Here is a 25,730-nt window from a genome sequence, read left to right as displayed (position 1 = left end):
ACCAGGGCACAAGCCCCCCTGACGCGGCACCGGGTGTCTCGTGCAGGTGGGACGTGGCGGGAACAGGCTCCCAGCCTGGTGCTCTGTGCCTCCTTTCGCCGTTGAGCCTGGGCCCCAGGGAAACACTCCTGTGTCTCGAAGACCCCCCCGGGCCAGAGAAGCTCAGCATCCTCCACGTCCCCTCCCTGCAGGGGAGGAAGCGGGGCTCTGAGTGCCAGACGGGTGCTCTCCAGATGCTGGGAGCACGGCTCCCGCGGGGCTGGCGCTCACCTCGTGCGGTCCCTGCATGTTCAAGTGTGTTCAGCAGGTGTGACCTCAGCCCGCGGGCTTTCTACAGAAGCCCAAGTGCCGCTCCCTGGGAAGCAGATGAGCATACACGGCAGCGCAAGGGGCTTGGAGAGGCCCCTTCCCCAGGACGGCTCCCGTGGGGCTCTGCCCAAAGTCAGCAGACACCAAGTGCCCCAGGATTGCTCATGCCGACCAAACGACACAACCAAGTTTTCAGAAGGCTGCTTTATTGCTAAAAATAAATCGGGTAAAAAATAACTTTGCTTATAAAGGAAGTTATTGCAAACATTAGAATATCTGCTTATTTTATCCACAAATAATTACAATAGAGTTGTGCCTTCCTGACAATCCCCAAGCATTTTTTCTAAAGCATAACTTACTGATATTTCTGTCATTTTTGACAAAAAATATTTTTGTCTAGGAAAAACGCCTCTTACAGTAGCCCTTTAATTATTACCTATACAATTTAATACGTGCACAAATCTAAAATCGTGCCCAGTGTTTTCTCTGGGATGAGATAAATTTCCTCCTAAGTGAAGAAAGCTGTGACGTTCTGTTTTTCCCTATGACACGAGGCTAAAAGTTTGTAAGGTTGAGCATTTTTTCATACACCTGTTGGCCATTTGCATGCTTTCTTTTGAGAAATATCTACTCATGTCCTTTGCCCATTTTTGGATATTATTATTTGTTTTTTTGCTGTTGAGGTATTTAAATACCTTGCATATTCTTGATATGCGTCCCTGGCCGGATGAATAGTTTGCAGATATTTTCTGCCATTTAACAGGTTGTCTCTTCACTCTGTAGATGTTTCCTGTGCTCCACAGAAGCTTTTTAGTTAAACACAATCCCGTTTGTCTATTTTTGGTTTTGCCGCCTGTGTTTTTGAAGTTTTAGCCTTAAAATCTCTCCCAATAGCCAAGGCAGGGAATCAACCTGAGCATCCATCAGCAGATGAATGGACGAAGAAAATGTGGTGTGTACACAGCAGAATACTATTCAGCCGTGAAAGTAGAATGAAATCCTGTCGTTGGCAGCAACAGGGATGGAACTAGAGGTCGTTGTGTTAAGCGGCGTAAGCCAGGCACAGAAAGACAGACGCCGCGTGTTCCCATGTGTGGGAGCTGAAAAAGCTGATCTCACGGTGGTCGAGAGTAGAATCTCGAGTGTTCCTTTTGGCTGTGGATCCGTCTGCCCGGCCCACCCTCTGCTATCATCGCAGTGGCGTCTGTCCTCTCCGTTGCTCATTCGTTTGGGAACCTGCACCAAGTGTGTGCCGTGTAGGGGAGCCGCGGCGAGCTTTTAGCAAAGCACGTTCATCCGCAGGAAGATGGTGAACAGCGCTGGAGTTCCAGTCCTTGGAGACTCTGCTGCGACAGACCCTTTCCCGTCTGTTGCTCTGATCCTCACTCTGAACTCGGGCTGCTTCATCTGAGCCCGCTTTTTAACAAGTACATGATTCTGTTAACGTAACGTGTTTTTCTAACGTAACAATGTATCATAAGCAAGTGTCCAGGTATCACCAAGAAGTGTCCCAGCGTATCCTGCACCTTCCTTTACCTAACGCCGTTAAGGGAAGCCGCTGCACTGCGCCGGGAGCGGTCCCGCGGCTGCGTCTTCCCGCGCGTCAGGTCACTTCCGTAGTGCAGTTCTCAACACGACACCCTAAGAGTGGAGTTTTAGGGTCAAAGGTTCGATCAGTGTTTAAGGCTTTTGACACAGATTGCCAAATTGTCCTGCAGACAGTACGCCGCTAAGTGTTAATCATTTATAATCCACCCAGCAGTGTGTTTCTGTTTCTCTGGGCCAAGGTGCTGTTGTCATTTTTTAAAAGTCTTTGCCAATTGAATGGGTTTTAAAATGTGTTTTTAGATTACCAATAATGCTGAGTATTTTTTCATGAATTTATTCCCTTTAATGAGTTCTTCTTTGTCATTAGTCTTCTCTGTGTACTTTTCTCTGTTAATTATTGGATTTGCCAGCTCTTTGTATATTAACCTCCATCTGTCCCACACGCTGCCGATGCTGCTATCTCATCACCTGCCTTTCATGTGAATTGTTTTTAATCCAAAATTTCCTCTTGGTTTCTACCTTTGATGTCATGTTTGGAAAGACGTCCTCAACTCCAAAAATATATTTTTAAATATATTGTCCTAGCTTTTCTTTTGCGAGTTTCATGGTAAATAAGCAAATTGAATAAAAACGAACAAGAGGACCGTGGAGAAGATGACAGAGGAAGAGCTCATGCCGGGAGGAGCGAACTCTCGCCTCACGGATCTGTCTCCACGCCCGCGGTGTGCTTTTGACCGTGACGCTTGCCCGCTGCCGTAATGTGCTAAATGCGTGTTTGCACTCAGGTATCGCACGAGTCGGCGCATCTGCCCGCGAGCGTTCTCCGCTGTTGCTTTCCCGGTGTGTGTTGCTCACGTTGCTGTGTCAGACCCTGTGTGTGACGGTCGCCCTGTGCTCTGTCCCCAGACCAGTTTGGCGCACAGACTTGTGACACGGGAAGGCTCGGTGGCTCCACTCCCGCTCTACACGTCGCCATCCTTGCCCAACATCACCTTGGGGCTGCCCGCCACGGGTCCTTCCGCTGTAAGTCGCCCCCGTGGGTCCGTGAGACGTGGGGTGGCCGTGGCGGGTCTTTCCGCCCGAGCATCCGCGGCTGTGCTTTGCAGGGCGCGGCCGGCCAGCAGGACACCGAGAGACTCGCCCTCCCAGCCCTCCAGCAAAGGATCCCCCTCTTCCCCGGCAGCCACCTGGCTCCCTACCTGAGCACCTCGCCCTTGGAGCGGGACGGCGGGGCGGCGCACAACCCTCTCCTGCAGCACATGGTCCTCCTGGAGCAGCCGCCCGCACAGACGCCCCTGGTCGCAGGTGAGCACCGAGGGCCGCGGCTGCGGCTGCCTTGGCTCTGCGTAGCGTCGGACCTGGCGTCCGCTTCTGGAAAAGGCAGGATGGAGGCCTGACTCCACCCCCACGGGTTCTCTGTGCTTGTGACGTAGCCATCTTGGCTTCGAGGAAAAGCCAGACCTCACAGCGAACTCAGGTCGGTGGAGTGACGCTAAACGCCACTTACGATTTTTCAGTTTCTTGAGAGGAGGCCGCTGGCTCTCGGATGTGGGTTTCAGTCTGGACGGAATCGAACAAGTGGCAGAAGCTGAGCGCTGGCTCTGGTAGACGTTTCTGTGAGCACCAGGAATGGTGTACAAACGTGCAGCTGTCCGAGGACAGTTAGGAAAACATAATTCAGAGAAAAATAAGAAATTTATTAAATTTGCATAGCAACAACGTTATGCAAGTATTGCTTGAGAAATGGTGGAGCGTGTGGTGTTTCCTATAAAGGGGCCCCACTGTACAGGTCACCCTCACTTTGTGTTTGGCTTCTGAAAGATCTCTTTATTCACAATTAAAACTAAAACAACCTCAGAGCTGTGCCTTTAAACTCCCTGACATTTAACTTGGTTGAAAACACAGGTGCTTGGCGTGTCACCGACCACAGCGCTGAGGACGCACAGGTCTGGGTCTGGGTGGGTTTGGTCTTTGAGTTCTAGTTTGGTCTGGCGCATTTTGGTTTTGTTTTCTCGTTTTGTGCTGCTCACACGCCCGTGTAGATGGGGACGCTTCTTCCCCCAGACCTGGGGGCGGCATCTCGCTGGAACCACGCTGAGGGGCCTCTCGTCGTGCCCGGGCTACTTTCTCCTTGCATCCTGCCCTGTGCAGAGCTGCGGGGCCCTCGGGACAAGCAGGGAGCGCGGCCGCCCTCGGGGGCTTCCCGAGCTGCAGGCAGCGAGCGGCAGGCGTGGGGATGTCTCTCGCGTTCACCTGAGGTTGCGTCTGAGTCTGTTAGTGCTGACATCGGACGGCAGGGTCTGCGGGATGCCTGAGCTTCTGTCCCCTGTCGCTTATGAGATGGAAGCGACGCCTGACCCTGTGGCTTCCTTGTCTCCTCCCTTCTCTAAGTCAGTTTACTTGCACCATTAAATAGCACGTGTGACCTTGTCTAGCTCCGGGCCCTGGAAAGCAGCCTCTTTATAGAACTTCAGTGACAATTTTGCATAAATCTCACCTTTCCAGTAAATTTACTGCCCTCGGCTTCCTCTTGCGGTTGATGACGTTGCTTCTTCCCTTGCGTGCACTTGGTGGCCCTACGTGTCACAAGACCGCCTTGACTGTTGGCACTGGGACTCCCCATTGCACCACCTGCCAGGCCCCGGCTGGCACAGCCGGCTCCTATCTTGCCTTCCTGCTGCACCCAGCAGGCCAGGCCGTCCTGTTTCCCTCACAGCCTCTGTGCTGATGTGTGCCACCCCCTGAAAATCCACTAGCCCCTTTTCTCCTGCACGGCCCCTGCAGGTTCCTGGGTAGTGGTTCTGCCCGTGCCTAGCTGGAGGCCTCAGGTCAGCATCGCGGTGCTGTGTAGACACGCAGACGCCTGCACCCCAGCTGCATCCCACTCGGTGACCTTGGGGAGTCACTCATTCGCTGCGTGCCTTGTTTTCCTGTCTGTGAAATGGGCACGCTGAGATCTGCCTCACTGAGTGTGACGAGCATTAAACGGGCTGGGTGTTCACGCAGGACAGTGCCTGGTGCCAGGAGGCCCTTTAGGTGATGGTCGCTGTGGTTGTGGTAGTTGCTTTCGGTTTTTTTGTTCTCGACCCTCAAGCCCCTGTGCTCCCTCACCTCCCCCCCAGGCCCCTGTGTCCCGGGCCCTCCCTCCGTGAGCTCAGCCCAGGTCGGGTCTGCTGGGATCCCCCTGTTCTGTCCCGGGGAGAGGCCTCCGGAGCGAGTCTGTCCTCCCGCAGCCGCCGGAGCTGCCGCTGTCTGGAGCGGTGCCATCTGGTACAGGAGCCACCGGCCTCGTGCACTTATTAAAACTTAAAATGAAAGCTAAAGCCAGATGAAAGTTCAGTTCCTCAGCCACACGTGCAGCAGCAAATGCTGGTGTGGCCGTGGCTACCCTGTCCAACGTTTCCGTCATCGCAGGGTCTGTCGGACAGCACAGGCCTGGCACAAAGTCCCAACGCGTCTGCGTGGACCTTCCGTGTGGGCCTCGTGCCCCTCCTCCCCTGCCCAGGACACCAGCCAGGCGCGTGCTCACCACGCTGACCCGGCCGCTGCAGCAGCCCCGCGAGCGAACGCTCTTCCCAGAGGCCTTTTCCTCCATCCCGCCCGGCCCCTCTGCCCCGTGGGCACGGGCTCCTCCCCGCGCCTGTCCACATTCGCCTGGCTTCCTTTTGCCTCTTCTTGTAGCTTCGCTCACGCGTCTGTCTCTCCTGCTTGAGGTGCATTTCCCCGGAGAGCAGCGGCTGTTTTTCTGCAGCTTTGCGGTCCTGCCTCTCCGGGCACCATGCAGCGTTCAGCACTGAGCGGTCCGCAGCGGGTGTTCGGTCGCTGAGGCGGCTCGGTGTCTCGTGGCAGGTTTGCCGTTGTTAGTTTATCTGGAGATCCTGCATCCGCCTCTTCCGGATAACCCTGACGCACGTGGAATACTGCAGCCGTGCGGGAGAGTGGCCCAGAGCGAGGGGGCCACTGTGACCACACGAGCCAGGCTCTGTCCCCACACCCCCCACCCAACATGACACAGCCAGTGCCTGCAGGCAGCTCGGTCACCTACCACGGAATTTTATCCTAATGTACCAGGATTTTATGCTTGAAAGTCTTTGGGAATGTATCCTTAAGACCAGTCGTCTGTCATCAAAAACTCCTATTAATGATCTCAGGGGTCCAAATTGGAAACCGCAAGGCTGATAATCACTTTGCTTCCCAAAGGTCAGGGCATTCACTTTCTGGTGATACCCGTGGGTGGATTGTCCCCATGTGTGGTGGCCCTGGGGCTGACACCCCAAGAGGCACTAGCGTGACACTCTGGGTGGGCAGGATGGAGCCAGGAGACCATGAGGGGCCAACCCACAGGGACATGGCCTGTGTCCCCAGGGAGGCTTTCAGCCCAGCGTGAGGCTGCTGGTCTAGGAAGCCCCCGGAGCCCAGGGGAGGGTGCGAGAGAAGGCGCTCTGGGAGGCCACGCAGCCATCCCGCCCGGGCCTGCACGCTTGAGTCGCTTGTTCCTCATCCCGTGTGGAGCCGGAAGCTGCGTCCCTGTGAAGTCAGCGTATCCGCTCCGCAGCCACGACCAGCAGACCCAGCCCCTTCCAGCGTGGGGCCCTGCGGCTTAGTCCCCGATGTCACCCTTGACTCCCGTATGTGCTGAGACTTTGGGAAAACACTAAGGAAAATACATTTTAGCTTTTCGTTTTCTGACAGCACCTTTTCAGTGACTCTGCAACCTTTAATCCCATAAATGCAGCTTCGTGTGACCGACTGAAATAGCGTAACCCCCGTAAACATCTCGGTCAGCAGCCGATGGGCTCTGAAATGCCTTCTTTAGGATGTTTACTTTTGTCTTTCTTTTTTTTTTTTTTTTTTTTAGCTTTTTTCAGGGAATAATTCTGCCTTTTGAGTTATTCGCTTTAATTGTGCAGCCAAGCACTGATAATAAAATCTAAGATAACACATCTTTCCAGAAGCACAGGGTGGGGTGAAAGGGGGTGGTTTCGGGAACAGCAGTGGGTGACTTTGACAAGCTGACGAAGGACAGTTTTGCTGGGGTTAGGTCTCTTCCTGCGTGCGCTCTGTCTGCGCAGGGCACGGGGTTTTCTAAATGCGTAGGCAGCCCCTGTGAAGAGAGGGGAGGTGCTGAGGCAGCACCCGCTGTGCCCAGCTAAGCCTGGCCACACACGGACCAGCCCTTCAGGGTCACTGAGGAGAGGTATCCCGGGATGTCCCCGGAGCCCTTGCAGCAGGGCCAGCTGCCAGCTGGTGGGCAGGGACATCGGGCTGCTTCGCAGGTGCCGGGTCCCGGGAGCTGCCCGCGCGGGACCACCGAGAGCTGGTGTGGCCTCTTCCGTGTCCCTTCACCCGGTCATGCGCCCTTGACCGGGGCCATTTGTACCCTGAGCGATGTTTAGGGCTTACCCACCTCAGGTCACCAGGGGACAGGTAATCAGGGAGCAGGGCAGAGGATTTGTTCAGTCCTTTTGCCCACAGAACCATGGAGAAATGGTAAACTGCCTAAACCAGCAATTTGCAAATGGATGAAAAGCATACGGAAGGAAAAACGCTACTCGAAGCTGCTTACAGGAACAGGTTGCGTTTTAAATCAAGATCTAGATACCAATCAGAGCAAGATCCTCTCCTATCACAACCTAAAACTGGGGGGTAGGTGAGGGTGTAGTGACGCTGGCATTCTCCGCGCAGCTGGCAGGGCGTAGCCACTGCAGAAAGCGATTTCGACAGCATGCATCAGGGTTTTTAAAAGTGTCAGCGCCATCTTTGTGCATGACATCAGTGCGTTGAGAGACCTTTACAATGACCCAAACCCTAAGGACGATGTTTTTCCCTCACAACTTAGCTCCTGCGACAGTTAGGGGAGAGTCCCCTGCAGCACCCCGGGCCCCAGGACTGCGGCAGCCTTCCTCCGCAGGCCGCTGGGCCCCGAGGGGCGGCCGCGCAGTGGCCACCCTTGGGAAGGGCACGCTTGCTCTTTGAAACTTGCCACAGGGCCCCCCCGACATTTCCTGTGTCAGCCTGATGTTAGCAGGTCGCCGTCTCCGCAGCCTGGAACCCAAGGCCCGGGTTTGGGAGGAGGCGCCCAGGCTGCAGGCGCACGGCCTGGTGGTCTCCGTCACCTACTGAACAGCCCTCTCCCTCCTCTCTTCCTCCTCTTTCCCTCTGCTGTTTTTCCTCCATGTTATCTTCAGACTGGTATCTTTCAGGCCTGGGAGCTCTGCCCCTCCACGCACAGTCCCTGGTTGGTGCGGACCGGGTGTCCCCCTCCATCCACAAGCTGCGGCAGCACCGCCCGCTGGGGCGCACGCAGTCGGCCCCGCTGCCACAGAACGCCCAGGCCCTGCAGCACCTGGTGATCCAGCAGCAGCACCAGCAGTTCCTGGAGAAACACAAGCAGCAGTTCCAGCAGCAGCAGCTGCACATGAACAAGGTGGGTTTGCCGGCGCGGCGCGGGCGCCTGTGCTCTGCGTCCCCACTGGTCGGCGTCGGCCCTCCCCACCTTGGGCGAGGCCGAGAGGCGTCAAAGAGAAATGGTGACCACGCGCTCTGGCCGTGCGGCAGGACTGGGAAGGGGGATGCTTTGCGGAACTTGGGCTTGGGGCAGTTCACCTGCAGCAGGAAGCCCGGGCCGGGGCCTGTCCCGGTCCCCGTCAGCAACAGGACGCGTTTGTGTCAGAGCGTGGTGTGTTGTACTTAGGCGATTTTTTCCTTGGGTTTACTAAGGTGGCTTACTAAGTGTGTCTTTAAGCAAAGCTACAGCCCAAAGCCCCAACTGTGCGAGAGCGTGGAGTCCCAGAAGCACGTGTTCTCGGTCACATGGTGCTCGTGACACGATTGCTTGTCAGGGGGACGTTGGCAGAGGCGGTGTCGGGCCCAGGGCCGCCCACAGGGGTCTGCGTCCCTGCGGAGGTCCTGGGAGCCACTCGGGCCCGTTCTCGGGAGGAAGGAGCAGGAAGGTGGTGGTATGATGCCGGTTCATAGGGAGACAGAGTCTGAATATGCTTTTACCAAATGCTGACGTTGGTGTAAAGCATCTCCGGTATTAGTGAGATGAGCTGTTTTGAAGATAGCCCAGCGGTTCCTCCAAAGGTTAAACACGGCCGCGTGGCCCTGCAGCTCTGCAGAGGTGGACACGCGTGCACACAAAACCAACCCCCGACGTTCCCAGCAGCTTCTCCCATGATGGCCATGCCCTGGAAACAGCCTAGGCGTCCACGTGGTGACGGATGGTCAGACAGACGTGGCCTGTCCGTGCTGCGGGACATCATTCCGCCCTGAGAAGGAACGGAGTTCCCACACGTGCTACCGCGTGGAGGAGCCTGGGAAACATTGTGCCCAGCGCAGTGGGCCTGTCGCAAAGACCGCGTAGCACACGCTTTCATTCTCACGGCGTGTCCAGAGCAGACAAGCCCCGTGAGACGGGAAGCAGGTCAGTGGTTCCTGGGGCGGGGTGCCCGGGGGCACCATGCTTCTTTTAAGGATGAGAAAAACGCTCTAAGATTAGACTATGGTGATGGTTGCACAACTCCGAAGTGTGCTAAAAACGGCTGAATTATATAATTTAAAAGTGTGAATTTTATGGTATGTGAATTACATCTCAGTAAAGTTGTTACAGGAATAAAAGGTTGAGATGACGGGAGGGGAGCGTGTGGAGGAAACTTGGAGAGGCCTGGCGGCTTTGGCGAAGGACAGATCGTTTCCCGACGGCGTCTTTGCCGCGAGGGCTCCCACCCTGGCTTCAGCGGGGCCCGGTCCGGGGCCTCTGGCTTCGGCAGGGCCGGGTCTCCTGTCGTTTCCCTGAGGAAGGAAAGGCTGCAGGAAGGGATGAGGGAGGAGAGAGGTCTCCTGGCGTAAGTGGACAGGATCCCTGTGCAGGTGCAGGGGTGCGTGGGGAGGGAAGCCCCCCACATCTGCCACCTTCTCACAGGGGTGACGCTGCGTCCAGCCACCCTGACCGCGGCACCGTCAGCCCCTCACTCCCGCCTGGTCCGCGAGCCTTCCAGTTCCAGCCCAGAAGGGGGTCTGCTCAGCCCCCCAGTGGTCGAGGGCTCCAATTGGTTAGTGTCCAGGACGGCGGGCTGCCTTGGGGACGGGAGCCGGCTTCAGCCCAAGTCCATGCCCGGGTGTTCTCCGTGGTGGGGACGGGGCACATGGCAGAGGACACCCGCCCCCAGGGCCTAGCTCCTATGTGGTGGGCGCCCACCGTGCACTGCCAAGTAGGCACACCCACCCCCCCAGGTCCCCCTTGGCCCCACAGGCCTGGGCGCCAATTAGCGTGCAGCGCGTCAGAAATGGCGCCGACAACCCCCTCACCGGGACAGGAAGGCGCTGGGCGTGGGCGAGACGGGAGCCTGCCAAGTGCCGTTCCTGCGAGTGTGAAAAGCACTCACGTTCCCCTTCTCATGCCTGCTCAGGGCTGTTAATTTTATTATGTCATTATCTGAGTAATAGGTAGGAGGTTTGAGGAAGACAGGAAACACCTGTTCACACGCGGAGCGCTCTTGAAAAGAGCGACTCAGGGACTGGGTAATCTTGCTGGATTTTGTTACGTGATTGATGTACGGCAGTGGTGACAGTTGATTGAAGCGTTTGTGCAGTGTTTTCCTGGGACGTGCAGGAAGACAGGGACCTTACCCAGCACCGCCCAGCACTGACATTCCTGCCCTTCCTCCTGGGGGTTGACGCTCCCAGGGGCTTGTCCCCCGAGGGCATCTGCCCAGCTCTGGCAGCCACAGAAAGAATTCCGCCTGCACCGCGACTCCTTCAGCCCAGGCCTGCCGTGTGGTTGCTTAAGAAGTGTCGCTGAGAGACGACCGCCAGCAGCCGGGCGTGTCCACTCTGGTTTTCCCGAGGTCCATGGCTGGGAGAGCTGCCCCATTTGGCTCAGAAAACGCTACGAGGCAGACGAGACCCCTGAGCAGGGGCCCTTAGCATCCCTCGGGCCGGCGCGGGGACTGTGGCGGGCTCTCTGGCTGCGCGTTAGCGTCTGCTATCGGTGTCCAGGTCCTTGCAGGCAGCAGCGTCTAATAAAGGTCTGCTGTGAAAAGGAACTTTCTGGAGAATGCATGCCACAAAGACCAGTGGAGATTTTGAACTCGGAAGTGCAACTGCCCTCTGTGTCTGCTGGCCGCGTCCTGACCCGACCTCAGTTGTGTCTGGTTTGTGTATGGTGGGAAACGTATATTCGGGGATACGCCCTTTTCTTCCTCTCAAGAAAAGATATTTGAAGGCATCCCCGACCACCGGGGCAGGCGGCCTTTCTGCCGAAGGCATCCGCACAGCGACTTCCGACACCACACGGTGCCTTGGCCCTGCGGAGCTGAGCGTTGGATGTGGTTCCCTGTAACGTGACATTCTCGGTTTTGAATGTGAACACTTGGGCTCACTTTCTGTGTGGTCTAATCATGAGCGTGTGCAACGGTTTTTAAGTACTGGCCGTTCACCAGTTTGGTTTTGGCTCTGAGCTCCAGGCTGACTTTTCAAATGTCTTGTTCCGAACATGGAGGCGCATCTGTTCTAACTTAATTGATCCAAGCGGCTGTCAGTGTCCAAAAGGCCCGTGGACTACCGAGAGCTGATCTGTTTGTCACTTACTGCTGCCACGTTGCTACGGCAGGCTCACCTCCCGAGGCCAGCTCCATGCGTGTCCCCAGGCCACAGCCTGGCCAGCGAGAGGCAGAGCTGGATTCACAGTGGCAGAGAGAAAGAGCCAGGCTGTGTCTGGCCGAGCCCGGGGAGGCTGGCCACACGGCGCCTGCGTCGGTGCTGGGTGCCGTGGCAAGGGCTGTGACGCGGGCGGCCGCTACGTCGGCAGCACCCTCCTGGACACCGCTGCAGGACCTGGCAGAGCCTCGGCCACGCCCCGGGGCCTCCCGAGTCCTTCGCCTCAGCCGAGGTTCTCCGCCTTGGATGCCCCAAGTGTCATGGCTTCTCCAGAGGGGCCCAGAGGCCTCTGCCCTCGCAAGGAGACCCTGGGAAGTGCGCCCCGTGAGGGACTGCTCCAGCCCACGCTGCCACGCTCCGCCGCCTGTCCTCGGCCTCGGCACAGGGTCATTCCTGGGCCACGGCCACCTCCCACTCTTCCGCCTCCTCCGCTGCAGCCAGGGCTGCGGACCCTCCCAGAACAGGCTGCACGAGTAGGGTCCCAGCTTCTGGGAGGCGCCCTGAGGGATGGGGGGGAGGGGACACCACACCCCCAGGCAGACCTGGGAGAAGAGAACGCACTTTCCTGGCCCTAAAGGTGCGAGCACCACGGTGTGCGAGAAAGGGCGCAGGAAATTAGGAAAGAAGTCCGAGGCTCTTTAACAGTCAGCCCTTAAGCCCTCCCACCGCCAATGTAGAACGCACCTCGCCAAGGCCTGCTGACGTCAGGGGCAGCCGGCGCCTCCTGCCCTCGCGGCTTCAGGGATCTGAGCCCATCCTGTGTCCTTAGCGCCTCTGTCCCGTGCCTCAGCCCTGCTGCCGCTTCCCTCACACCTGCACGTCCAGGGCAGAGGCTCTGTTCCCTGGAGGCCGGACAAATCCGCATGTCCGTCCTGGCTGCCACCTTGCCTCCGCCAGGCGTCCTCCCCAGCTCCGCGCCGCCTTCTCCAGAGCTTTCTCCAAGCTCCCCTGTCAGGGTCCTGCGCTCCTTGCTCTGCCCCCAAAGCACTGTGCTGTGAGAGCCTCCCGGCCTCTCAGTGGGCCTCCCGCAAGCCACTCAGCAAACCACACCCTGCTACCCTCAGGCCACGCCGGGCCCTGGGGGAGCGGCAGGAACCGAGAGCACCGGCGACCGTGAGCCGAGTGGTCCCGGAAGCCGCGACTCAGATGCCAGGTGCCAGGGTCCCCTGTGAGATGCACGGCCTCGTGCGGCCCTGGGCACACGCAGGGCCTCTGCCGCAGGGACAGCAAGTCCCACCAGGTACCCCGTCCTCCCTGTCCCCACCCAGGCAGCCCTTGGGAGGCTCTAGTGGACACTGTGATGTCACCTTCAGAGTTCAGAGGTCAGCTGTATCAGATGACAACTGGGGTGCCCTGCCCTTGCTTGTGGCCTTTTGTGCCCCAGCCCTGCTGCTCCGTGCTGCTCCAGGGTGCTCTGCAGTCCGCGGTGCACACCGCCGTCCACCTTGTCCCCTTGGAGGCCTCCACGTCCCCGTCCAGCTGGCGGGTGTTCGATGCGTAGTCGCCGTGTGGAGGAGTCAGAGGTGGGCCCTCCCTCGCGTGGATTGCAGAGTGCTGGGAAGGTGGGCAGATGCAGGGGCAGCCACGATGCTGCAGGAAATGCCATGCTGGGAGCGGCATAGGGGCCACGGGGGGGAGGGGGGGGTCTCCTCGCCCCCGTTTGGAGGGTCAGAGAAGCCTTCTGGAGAAAGTAGCGTGTGCTGGAGCCCTCGGGAGCTGCAGGGAGGGGCAGGGGCTGAGGGACGGGGGGAGCACGGCCGGGCGAGAGCGGTGCGTGGCTGGGGGCGGGGAGGCTGCAGGTGAGCGGGGCCAGATGGCGGAGGAGCACTCGTGGGGCTTTCAGCGGGGGACCGAGAGGTCAGCTGGCCATCTGGAAGCTCGCCCCCACCGCCGCTTGGAGAAAAGGTGGGGAGGGTCGAAGCTAGAGGCCACGGCCACAGTCCAGGCGAGAGGGGCCCTTGGGGAGGCTCGGGAGAGGCACTGCAGTGACCGGTGCACGGCCGTGCTCGGCTGCGCAGGAGCGGGAGGCACAGGATCCGACTTGGTGGCTGGTGGGGAGAGGCCCCGTTCGCCAGGGGAGGTGGAGGTAGGAGGCAGAGGCTTGGAAGAGGCTGCCGAGTCCAGCTTGCACTGGTTGAGCCAAGGTGTCTAGCGAGCCGTCAGCTCTGGAAACGAAGAGTGAGTCCAGACACCACACGCCGAGGCAGCGGCACCAGGAATCTGTAGTAGGAAGAGATTGCCAGGGGTGGAAACGAGCCCAGCAGCCGGCCCAGGACGGCGAGACGGAGGCGTGAGCAGGCAGGGAGGTGGGCAGAGGGCAGAGGGAAGCACCTGCCACCTACTGCATGAGGAGGCCAAGGGGGAGGTCGTGGCGTGTCCCTGGGACCCAGCGACAGGCGCTGTGGACACAGGTCTCCGTGGCCGGGGGCAGGCCGAGGGTTTGTCTCAGCAGCTATGGCTGCGAGCTCAGCCTTGGACTCCCCTTTGCACCCTCGCTGCCCTCGCAGTCGGGGACACGGCAACGTGCTTTGCGTTTCACTGTACCCGACGCCGGGCAGTGCCGAGTGCACACCAACGCCCGCGTGTCTCCTCCCTGGGCCAGGTCACCCCAACTCTGGGCTGGACCCGGCTGGGCGTCATTTCCTCAGCACCACGGACAGCGCCCCGGGTCTCTGTCCTGTGGGGGCACAGAGGCACCTGCTGGCTTTGGTTTCTGGCGGTAGCGTGCCCGCGGGCCCCTTCGTGGTTTGCTGTGAAGTGTGGGTTTGTGACGAGCCCCGCTGCCCTGGGTCACGCTGAGTTTCGTTGTCCTTCTGGGTTGCAGATCATCCCCAAAGCGAGCGAGCCGGCCCGGCAGCCCGAGAGCCACCCTGAGGAGACAGAGGAGGAGCTGCGCGAGCACCAGGCCCTGCTGGACGAGCCGTACCTGGACCGGCTCTCGGGGCAGAAGGAGGCGCACACGCTGGCCAGCGTGCAGGTCAAGCAGGAGCCCGTTGAGAGCGACGAGGACGAGGCGGGGCCCCCGCGGGAGGTGGAGCCAGGCCTGCGCCAGCCCACGGAGCAGGAGCTGCTTTTCAGACAGGTGACCGCGGGCGGGGGCGCCAGGAGCCAGGTACATGGCGGCCACCCACGGTCCCCACGTCCAGCGTCCTCTGCACGGTGACCACAGGAGGCTGCAGAGCTTCCTTCTGCTCCTGGCCAGTGAGGGGGCAAGCGTGGTTTCTGTGCTACATTAGCCATACCTGGGGATACCAGACTTTGCCCACCGTGGGTGTTAATGTACCTGCTTCCTGCCAAACACGGGCCCCAGATTCCCTAGGGATGGGCTTCCTTCAGGTCTGTGGGCTGCAAATTAACACGAAATCCACGCGTTAGTGGGACTCGGCATAATCGCTCAAGGTGAGGAAAGGGAGATTGATTTATTAATTCATCAAAAAGGTAGGCAGGGTTTGATCAGAAACCAGGACCTTTGGGGGCCAAGTAGTTGCTGCTGACTAGTCTTACAGATCCAGAAAAGGATGCAATTTGCGTACCCAGAGCTGGTAAGCTTCCAGGGCACTGACACATGATAACCAAACTTACAAGAGACTGATGAAGAAATCCAGTGAATGATTTGTTAATTTCCAGTGAAAAATAAAACTACCAAGTCAACAGAATACTTAGGACAGTTGGGCAGCAAGTTGGTGCCATCAGGGAGCGGGAGCAATGGAATTTGATCGTATCCAACAGCAGTGGGGCCGGATGCCTGGGCACTGCGTCTGGGGTGCGGGAGCCACTGGGACATTCCCTCCTCTCGCTGGGCTCCATGCCGGCTGTCCCGCTGACCTCTTCCCCAGTTCCGTGACGGCCCAGGCGTGTACCCAACGTTGGGTCTCCACCTCCCCTCACAGCACCTCGAAAGACAGGGGCAGAATGACTCTGCAACAGACTGTTTCATGCCTTTTTTTTTTTTTTAAACAGTTAGGGTCTTGCTATGTTGCCCAGGCTGGAGTGCAGTAGCACAATCATAGTTCACTGCAGCCTGGAACTCCTGGGCTCTGCCTCTCAAAGTGCTTGGATTGTAGGCGTGAGCCCTGTGCCCAGCCAGACGGCTTCATTCTTATCTACTTTTAGAATGTTTGCCACCTTGTGGATGGACACAAAGCCTTGTACCCCGGGAGCACTGGGCCCAAATCTACAACACCCAGGGTAGCTCTCAGATGTCTCTGGAGGCCACTTGGCCGGGTAGGCCACCCTGTCCCTAGAGGCTGACTTGATGCTGCTTTTTCCAGTTGTCATTCACAGGGTGGCCTGTGTCCAATTTCTGGGGTCACTTCATTTGTACCTCAGACACTAAACAAGACCGTATGGAGTCCCGTCCAGCACTCGGTGAAGCCGCTGGCCTGTCTCGTGTAGATGCGCGGACGTTCCTCCGCTCCCGAGCCGTGAGCTCCCTTCCCTGTCTGGGGAGGGGCGGGGGAGGGGCCGCGGGTTCGGAGGAAGGCAGGTCTCCCGCCGTAGCTGAAGTGCAGCGTGCTGTTCCTGTGCCGACAGGAAATGGGCAACCACTGAAGTGATTTCTAAGGCTAGTTTCTTGTAGATCAGCGTTTACTTAGGACAGAGAGGAATGGTATAGGCCCAGCATAGACAATTGTTAGAAACACTTATTTTCTGTGCTCTCCGAAGAGAAATAAGCAGAACCTTTCATCAGGAGAACTTGGCGGCACGTCTGGCAATTTGCAGAAGTGAATGTACGATGGGGTATCTAATTTAAAAAAAGAAAAAAAGCCATACGTATTGAGGGCGAGTTGGTTCTCAAACCAGGTGGGGTCCGTGCAGGGGCCCAGGAGCGCCCTGGGGCTGCGCTGCTCCCTCTGCCTCGAGGCAGGAGGATCAGAGCCGGGACGGGAAGCTCCCTCCTCCCCATCTCGGAGGCACGGGCTGGGCCCTGTGTCACCTGGAGCTGGTTTTCCAAAGTCACAGGACTCGTTCGTCTAAACTGAGGCAGGACCTGAGTTGGGGTCCAGGCTGGGCGCTCCGCGTCCTCCCGCAGCTGTGCGGCGTGGCCGCCATGCCGCCACCCCTGGCTGATTCAGGAAATGCTGGAGGAAGCTTCCTCTGCCGGCTGTGGGAGGAGTGGCTTTGTGGGAGAGGCCACTCTGAGTCCCCTCCCCCCCCGGGGATGCGCACCTCAGCCCGTGCCCGGTGTCCCACAGCGGCTCCTGTCCCTCAGGGTGTCGCAGGCCCCTGGCCCGGGGACCGCCTCCCATCCGTGCGCCAGCCAAGCCCCAGCCTCTCAGAAGCGCGTCCACACCTGCCAGGCCTGCCCCTCCCTGCCCAGGTGTCCCAAGCTGGGCCCTGGGCACGCGGAAGCTGGATGGGATGTTACTTCTTTCAGCCCACGTGAGGGTGTGCTGGACGGTGACCCCGGGGGAGGGAAGCTGCGAATGAAACAGAGTCAGCGTGTCCGCGTCTGCGGCTCGCTCGCTCACCCCAGCGTGGCATGCGGACGGGGCGCTCCTGCTCAAAACTCGGCGGGGGGCAGCGGTTTGTGCTTCACTCTCTCTGTGTCCGCGCTGTGGCCAAGTGGGCCTTTCCGCCCCGCGGCTATGTGGACGTCCTGTGCTCGAAGATGGACTTGGCAGGGCCCGGTGCTGCCCCGGGGAGGCCCCACACCCCCACCCGCCCGGCGCCTCCCCCTACACCCGCCTGCCGAGCCCTCGCACCTCGGCACGGGGCCCCGCTCCCCTCCTGCCACCAGGGTTCCTCCGTAGCTTGGCGCCTCTCAGCCCTGCCTTGGCGCGTGGTGACGGTGACGACTGACGTTGCGGGCAGAGTTCCCTGTGGGCTCTCTGTCTTCCCACGGGCGAGTCCGGTCCTAGAGGACAGGGCCCTGCTCGGCAGTGGGGCACACAGGGAAGGCCCCTCCCCCCAGCCACGTCCCGCGTGGCCGCGGCCTGCGAGTGGATGAGCGAACAAACGAGGCACAAGTGGACACACGCAGCCCTGCAGCCACGAGGCAGGCGACGGCATCCCGGCCCCAACTCCGCTTGTTCTCTCCCGCAGCAAGCCCTCCTGCTGGAGCAGCAGCGGATCCACCAGCTGAGGAACTACCAGGCATCCATGGAGGCCGCTGGCATCCCCGTGTCCTTTGGTGGCCACAGACCTCTGTCCCGGGCACAGTCCTCCCCGGCGTCTGCCACCTTCCCGGTGTCTGTGCAGGAGCCCCCGACCAAGCCAAGGTTCACAACAGGTAACACACTGGCCTCTCCGTGGCCGGGGGCAGGGTGGGCCCTGTGCCACGTGCCGGGACAGGCCTGAGGCGCTGCTCTGGGACCTCTCCAGGGCCACGCTGGGTGCAGGGACAAGCAGAGCAGTCACCGAGGGCCCCCTTCCCACTCCACACCCCGGATTCTATTTTGGGTCCCTTCATGGGCTCAAAAGCCCCCATTCTCTTTCCCAGAGAACCGCGGTCTCCTCCCGGGAACAGTCCCCGACCACATGGGGGACCACTTGGGGGCTTCCCCTCTAGACACAGCAGGAGATGGACTTGCTTTTTCACACACTCCGTCCCTTGCACTGGGCCTACGTCAGTGGCATTGACTTTGAGACCCCAGTGACTTCCTGGTGCAATTTGCAGACTGACCAGGTGTCAGTTGTACAAGAACAGAGCCCAGGGAGACCCTGGGGTCCCACCTGCTGCCCACGCTGCTGTTCCACCTGTGCTGTCCCGGACGGTGCCCGTCCCCACCCCGCCAGCCAGGAGCAGGCCGCAGGCAGGGATGCTGCTTTTGCTTGAAAGGTTCTCGCCAGGAGGCAGAGCGAGAGCTCGGCGGGCGGGCAGGGCGGTCTGGGCGCGTGAGCTGGGGCTGCCTAGAGCAGGGGAGGGCTCAGCCCCACCAGCCTACATGGGAGCTGGGAGAGCAGCTCCTGCCTCTGGGGACAAGCAGGGACGCTGGGACAGCTCTGCCCATTGTGATTTAATACTCGATGCTCAATAACATTGTTGTTGCCACACTAAGAAAAAAGCGTAAATACAAAATAGTTCATCCTCCGAACAGTTCTCACAACACGTCTTGTTTGTCTGCACTCTGCAAAGTTCTCCTTTTTGGCTCTTAGAAGGATGCCAGGCATATTCAGAGAAGAATTTCAGTAGTAATTATCCAGAAATTAAAATGTTGCTTCTCAGGAAGAAAAGTAGAGAAAAAACTGCAGAAGGTGACAGAATCATGTGACCCTCTGTGGTGGCCTCTCCGTAAGTCCTTGGCCACTGACTGAGACATTGTTCCTGAAAGAACACAGCTCAGGCGAGGGAGACCCCGGAGCCACTGCAGAGCGACTCTTGCCCCGGCCTGCCTGCCCGGGCGACCAGCGCGGACTCCCGGGCAGCCCCGCATCGCAGTGGCCTTTCTCATCCCGTCACCGTCAGCTTATACAGCAGCATGCACTCATTGTAAACAGACAGATGCGAAGGGAGCCCCTAGAAGATGCCCTTTGCCCCAGTCCCACCCAGGTGGAAGCCCCCGTCAGTGGGGGGGTTCAAATCTCCCAGGTCGATTTCTGTGCAGGGCCAGATAGACAGACGGACACAGACAGAGTCTGTTGAGCCTGTGCTTTCTGGTAACACCCCACCTGCTTACAGCTGTCTTCCCACGTCTGTGCACAGCGACGTAGCTCCTCTTTGAGCTACCTGGGCCCTGGGTGGCCCTGCCGGCCGTCGGCTGGGGGACCTGTGCAGCTCCCCGTCTATGAGCTCTAGTTCTCCGTCTGTGAAGGGACGTCAACCGCACGGGGTCCGGCCACGCGATCAGTAGATATCAGCAACGTCACCTCGTCGTGGTGCCCCTGTGGGATGCGCAGTCCAGTTCATGGTGTCAGTGGCCATCTGGCGGCTTATACACATGCACACACGCACGCGTGCACATGCACGAACACGCACATACGGCGGCAGTTTGTGTCCACACGTAGACGTGTGCTTTGCCATCCCAAATTCCCGTGCACACCCTCTTGCCTTTTGCCATGGCGCAGCGATCGTGTCTGCGTGTGTTCAGTCCTGTGAGCCTGCACCTGCCCAGCTGCTTTTCCACCAGAAATCCCATCCCCCAGCACTGTTTCGCTAGCAAGCCCAGAATCCCCCAAGTGCAGGGAACTGACTCCTGTTAGCCTGACTCATGAGAGACAGAGCAGAAAGCATGGGAAGTGATATGCACAGAGGGCAGTCCTCTAGCTGGGCCCCCAGAAACCGGATCACCCTGAATTGCAGCTCAGCTTGGTGGGGTGGTGCTGCCTCCGTGCCCGGTGCGGGAGCACAGATGGGCAGAGTCGCTTCCCAGCGTCAAACGCGTAGAGGTGCTAGAGCGCGTCCCTCTGACGCCAGAGCCCACACTTTGCACGGCTCACTCTGCCCTCTCAGCCTGGGCAAGCACATGCTGGCTGACAGATGCCCCTCGCCAGGGACTTGTCCAGCCTTCCCCGTCACAATCCTGGAGTCCCAGGTGTGTAAGGAAGGGACAGGGGCAGCCGTCCTGCCCGATGTCACCAGGGGCCGACCTTGCCCTCGTGGACGGGCCTGGCAGGCACAGTGGCTGTGGCGCGGCATGTCCTGGCGGGGCCGCCTGCACGTCCCTCCCAGCTCTAGACACGCCAGGCACATCCATCCGCCTTCACTGCGGGCCCGCGTCGCCCCGCGTGCAGAGTGGCACCTGCCGCCGCAGTCTGAGTGTGCCACTCTTTCTCCACAGCAAAGCCCAGGCCACCGGCCCATTGGTCCTGGGGCAGGCCGGGCTCCCTCCCCGAGGTAGCCAACCCCTGCGGCTGCTGCCTGGGTGCCGGGCAGCGCTGGGCTCTGGTTACATCCGTGTTGGGTTCGTGTCAGACCTGTGCTTCCATGTTTTTGTTCGCTCTGTTTCACACGTATGTCCCAGCTACTCCGGAGGATTCTAAGGGCAGGACCCACGTCTTGTGTTTCTCTTGAATCTCGAGTACCTTGGACAGTTCTCCGTCCACCAGAACTGCTGAGACAGCGGTTGGCCCGTAACCAGCCAGACTGGGGTTTTAGGAGACCAAAATCGCTCTCTTCAGACGTCAGCACAGGCCTCAACACGGGTCCCACACAAGGCTCAGCCCCGAGGTCTTGCTGGGGGTCCCGGGCGGTGCTGCGAGCCGAGTGACGGACAGGCCCCCCCTCTGACTCGGCGTCTCTGCCCCACCCCGCCCAGGCCTCGTGTACGACACGCTGATGCTGAAGCACCAGTGCACCTGCGGGAACACCAACAGCCACCCCGAGCACGCTGGGAGGATCCAGAGCATCTGGTCCCGCCTGCAGGAGACCGGCCTCCGCGGCAAGTGCGAGGTAACGCGGCAGGGCGGGCCCCCTGCGGCTTCAGACGTCGCTCTAGGAGGCTTGATTCACGGCGTCGCCTGTCCTGCTCTTGCTCGGGCCTGCAGGGCCCCAGCAGGTGGAGTTGCTGGGTTGTGATGACCTGCAGGGGGCTGAGGGGTGGGGGACCCCCGAGCGGGCGGGCAGCCTACCGCCCAAAGCCCGAGGCCGTCCGGAAACCCCACGGCCTCCCTGTAGGAAGCCGCGCTCGCCTGTCCTGTGCCCCTTTCCGACACGCTGCTGCACCCCTGACCAGCATGTCCTTGAGTCCACGACTGTCCCCGTTTGCCTTCCCGCCACCGCCCCGGGGAAGGAGCTCCTGCCAGGACGCGCCGTCTAGAGGCCCACGGGGAATGTCAGACCACGTCTCAGATGAGGCCTGTTGGCCTGTCCTCAAAATAATGTTCTCTCTCTCATGCTCCCGAGCTGCTCCGAGCACAGGAGGATGGCCCAGGCCTTCGGGCCACTCCCCAGGACGGTTGAAGTGCCGGGGCCTGGGGGCGGTGCGAGGGTGAGGTTGCAGATGTGCGCTGGTCTGGCATGAGTGCGGCTCATGCACACGGCCCCGCCCCCGCCCGCTCCGCGGAGTCACATGAGGACGTTTCAGAGCCGCGGGGTCTCTGGCGTCCTCAGTTTCCCTGGCTCCTCGTAGGTCGGGGCTGGCAGGGGCTGTGCCTGCTCTCAGACAAGGAGGCCAAGCACCCACTGAGTCCAGGGACCAGGACTCACTCTGCCCAAGCCTGGCAGCAGTGGCCTCCCGGACCCTGCTCGTGCCCTCTGCCCTGCAGGCGGTTCTCATGGGGGGCTTAAGTTCTGGGGGCAGGAGTGGGGTTGGCCAGGCCCTGCACACCACAGGAGGGCTCCACTCTCTAGACGCCTCTAGCCATGGGCAAGCTGCTGTTTCCTCGTCTGTGGAGTGGGGGTGGCAGCGCCTGCCCCCAGCAGTGCCCCGCCATGGAGACCTGCTCTGTTCCCCCGACACCAGAAATCCCACCAGGCTAGAGACGGTCCACGGCTGGGCAGAGCATCCACGTCCACTCCTGCGACAGCCCCAGCACCTCCCAGGGCCAGGGCCCGAGCACACGTGGCAGAGGTGGGCAGGCACCTCCTAGAGCCCCTCGCAGTGCCTGGCCCCGTCACGGCAGCTTCCCCTCTCCAGAAGCTGGGAGGTTCAGGGACAAGTGAGTCACGGCCCACATTACCCCAGTTCCCTCTACCAGTTCTCTTGGGGACACACAGGTTGCAGGGGGAGAGGTGCACAGCCGGGCACAGAGCCCCGCGCTGGGGAGGAGCAGCCGGTGGCGCAAGGCCCAGACGGCTGCGCCACTGGGGGGCAGCATTGCCCAGCGGACGGGCTGCAGGACCATCTCCGGGCTCCGCCCTCCACAGGACCCCACCCACTGCCCAGCCTCTCTCTGCTTCTGCCTCTCCCCTCCCCAGGAGGGGCCACTCAGCCAGGGGACTCAGGTGTAGTTTGTTAGCTGGAAAAGCAAACACGAGCAAGTAGAAGTGAGGAAATGAAAACACAGGGAGGAAACAGAGGCCCTCCATGCCCCTCTGCTGCCTTTGGTGGCAGCGCCCGCTGTGTCTGGGCCGAGGCTGGCAGAGGCTCCCCGGGCGTCGGGCAGTGGGATCAGACAGAGCCTGGCAGGAACACAGGGGCAGGAGAGCTGGGGGTAGACGGGCGGCTCGGACGCGACCCTAGAGGCAGCAACGCTGATGCCAGACTCCTGGGACTGTTCCCAAAGCTGGAGGAGCCCCGGCTGCAGGTGCAGCTCCGCGGCAGAGCCCGTCCCGTGGTAACTCGGCCCAAGGGAACAGGCATCGGCTGCTGGCACGGGCCTGCCGGGGCCCAGCGGGCACCTGGGCCTCCCCGGGTGGCAGAGCAGAGGGGCCACAGGTGCTGGACACAGACCGTCAGGGGCCCCAACAAGAGGAGACGGGTGGGTGGGGCCCTTGGGCCCCCAACCACGTGGAGGCCCCAGTGAGACTGGAGCCCAGGCCTTGGGGCCGGGACCTCGTGGTCGGCGCCCTCCCTCTGGACAGACAACGGCCAGGGGTCTTGAGGGCGGCTTCTCTCCTGGCGCTGCTGCGTTGGGCACTTGGCGTTGTGGGGAAGGATGGGAGTGGGCTGGGAGGTCTCTTCTACAAGCGTGGGACCCTCTTCCCTCTGGGGGGCCAGGCCAGCAAGATGTGGCCTCTGACCCAGGTGACCCAGCTCCTTCTCGCTTTAGCTCACTGGACGACAGCCCGTGGGGAGCTGTGGCGCATGTTACGCGCAGTTAGGGGTCCTCCCGCCAGTTCACAGGGACCTGGAAGCTTCACTGCCAAGCCCTGCGTACAGGAAGCCACGCTGTGCGGGCCCCGCCTTCCACGGAGGCGTCATGGGGCCCAAGCAGCTCCTGCCTGTTTGTGTGCCCCGGGCGGGTGCCCACCTGTCCCCCGGGCGCGGCTGCAGGAAGGAGGGGAGGGGGCAGGGAAGAAGCAGCAGAGACCAGGGCCACGCTGGGCTTTCTCTTCCTGCCTCTGCAGCCTGTGGGTTGGGGCTGTAGGGGGCTTTTGCTACTTTGTCTCAGGAGTTAAAAGGGAGACGGGAAGATGAGGTCGGCTCCCAGCAGGCGCGGGCGAGCGGAGCCATCACTAGCGGGCTCGCGTGCAGCCTGGGCACCGGCGATACCCCGCAGCCTCTGCTGCTTCAGTGTGCACCTCTCCTGTCTTCATTGTGCATACTTTAAGGATGGGTATTTTATACTCTTCTTACTTGGCTTATTCTAATATTCCCCTTAATTTAGAAGTTCTTCTTTTGTCTAACTTAAAATCTCTCTTGCTGCAATTCTAACTCTAATCCAGCAGGGTAGCCTTTACGTGGGGAGAGCTTACGTGGCTGCCGTGGCCTTGCTGTTCCCTCACCTTAAGTCCAGCCTGCACCACCTGCCCCTTCTTGACACTGCGATTCCCGGGGACCCCCACAAAGGCCTCTCCAAGCATGGCTGGCCCGGACACCTTCTGTCCAGACGGACCTTGGCCCTGGCCACACGGTGTGCCTACGCGGGAGGGAGTGCTTCTCAAGCGCATTCAAAATGAGGGTCCCCGAGCAGCTGTCCGGGGCCCACCTGCACCCCGATACCCCCACCCACGGAGTGCATGCCTCCTGTGTGGACACTGGCTTATGTCTCCGAAGTAGAAATGACTCTAGTTCGGGAAAGGGACCATAGACTGGTTTTCTGCCACGGGGAGAGCTATCGCATCTTGTCTTTCTTAAACAAGCTAGTTCAGAAACTAAGAGCCTGGTTTTGTGGGGCAGCAGCTGAGAGAAAAGTCCCTGGAGCAGATCTCCCCTGCCCGGGGTCCCTGCCCTCCGCTAGGCCCGCCCGCTTCCTTCTCCGCCTGCACGGACGAGGCCCGAGGCCCAGAGCCTCCGCCAGTGCAGGACGTGGGTAGGGCTCCAGGACGCCCTGCCACGGGCGTCACGCACAGGCGTGGACACTGGGCCTGCAGGAGGTCGGTGGGTGTGGGCCGGGTCCCTGCTCCTGCCTGGTGAAAACAGGCGCAGGCCCAGCCCTGGAGCGCCGTCCCCACGTGAGCCGTTAGCTCCAGTCTCTGTCCCAACCCACCCGCCTTTTAGAAGCTTAAGTGAATATGGTTCAACTGAAGAAGAGTGATTTTTCTGTGAATTTCTGGGGAAAGTCTGAAAACTGGCCCAGGTGTCTGGATTAGAGGAACTTGCTTGGCACAGAGAAGCGCAGCACGCCCAGGGGGCGGCCCGGGCAGGTCCCGGACCGTGCGGCAGCGGCAGACCCGCGCCGTCTGCGGGGAGCTGCTCCAGCCTGGGGCTTGGACACACTGGGGGGTCCGGGTTCTAGTTTCCCGTGATCGTGAACTGAGTGAAGCGACTCACGCTGCCTCTGTCAGTTCGCCTCTATTTTAAGACCAGACCCTGGCAGATGGAAAGCAAAGTAGTAATTTGATGCCAAATCACTTATGTCACCATGAAGGGTAACGCACTGAAGACTGGAATTATTTTTTTTAATGTGTTTTCAAAGCTATAATTAAAGCGTAAGCTCTCTCAAATATTTCTCAAATATTTTAAAGATCGTGTTGGGTGACGTTGCTTTTTATTTTGCGATAATCAAATAATCTTGGGCTTGTTCGTGCTATCAGATTGGGCGATGGCTTCAGTGGGGGCTGCTGCCTGTTGCAAGGGGGCCAGCAGCCTCCGACGCGAGCGTCCTCTCTCATTCTGTCCCCCCAGAGCATCCGCGGACGGAAGGCCACCCTGGAGGAGCTGCAGACGGTGCACTCGGAAGCACACACCCTCCTCTATGGCACAAACCCCCTCAACAGGCAGAAACTGGACAGTAAGAAACTTCTAGGTATTTCGAGATCTTCCTTACCTCCCGTGTTGGGTTTGAAATCGCCCAAGCTTGTGTTTCCAGCCCTGCGGCTGGGGTGGCTGTGGGTGTCGCCCCCAGGTCACAAGGTAAAGTGGAGGACCCTCACCCTCCGTTCGTGGGAGCCGCCGGCCCGGATGGGCGTGCCCCGTAGCGAGGACGTTGTGTAGAAAAGGGCTGGGAACCACTGGCCTAGACGACGCTCAAAGCAGTGTTGACTCTGGAAGCCGATCGGGAATAGTCCCGGCTGCTGCTCAGGGCGAAAGGCTGTTGCTTTCTCGGCTCTGTCTGCCAGGCATCCCCACGTGTGTAGGTGGTGGGGAGATTTTGGCCTCATGGAAAGGACTTTCTACCGGGAGCAATCTCCTGCCTCAGGAGGTGGCAAGACTCTCTTCCAGGGTATCGTCAGCAGAGGCGGGTGGACTCCTGACAAACTCGGGGCTGCAAGGGCTCGCTGGGCACAG

General features: G+C 59.9%; 1 protein-coding gene across 2 annotated transcripts in view; it reads left to right on the top strand.

Moving 5' to 3' along the window:
- HDAC4 (histone deacetylase 4) overlaps positions 1-25,730 on the top strand; it is a 113,173-nt gene that overhangs the window by 52,928 nt on the left and 34,515 nt on the right. The window contains exons 7-13 of one of the 2 annotated variants that reach the window (XM_012648867.1): positions 2,764-2,880; positions 2,964-3,162; positions 8,046-8,284; positions 14,342-14,599; positions 17,563-17,749; positions 20,715-20,848; positions 25,128-25,248. In XM_012648867.1, the coding sequence (XP_012504321.1) occupies positions 2,764-2,880; positions 2,964-3,162; positions 8,046-8,284; positions 14,342-14,599; positions 17,563-17,749; positions 20,715-20,848; positions 25,128-25,248 (1,255 nt within the window). The remainder of the gene's footprint in view (positions 1-2,763; positions 2,881-2,963; positions 3,163-8,045; positions 8,285-14,341; positions 14,600-17,562; positions 17,750-20,714; positions 20,849-25,127; positions 25,249-25,730) is intronic. The other variant, XM_012648868.1, reaches the window with a different exon arrangement.

Source organism: Propithecus coquereli, unplaced genomic scaffold (genome assembly GCF_000956105.1).
Source record: "Propithecus coquereli isolate 6110/MARCELLA unplaced genomic scaffold, Pcoq_1.0 Scaffold295, whole genome shotgun sequence".
Lineage (NCBI taxonomy): Eukaryota > Metazoa > Chordata > Mammalia > Primates > Indriidae > Propithecus > Propithecus coquereli.
Note: the sequence above shows the minus strand (reverse complement) of the source record. Positions and strands in the feature narration are given on the sequence as shown.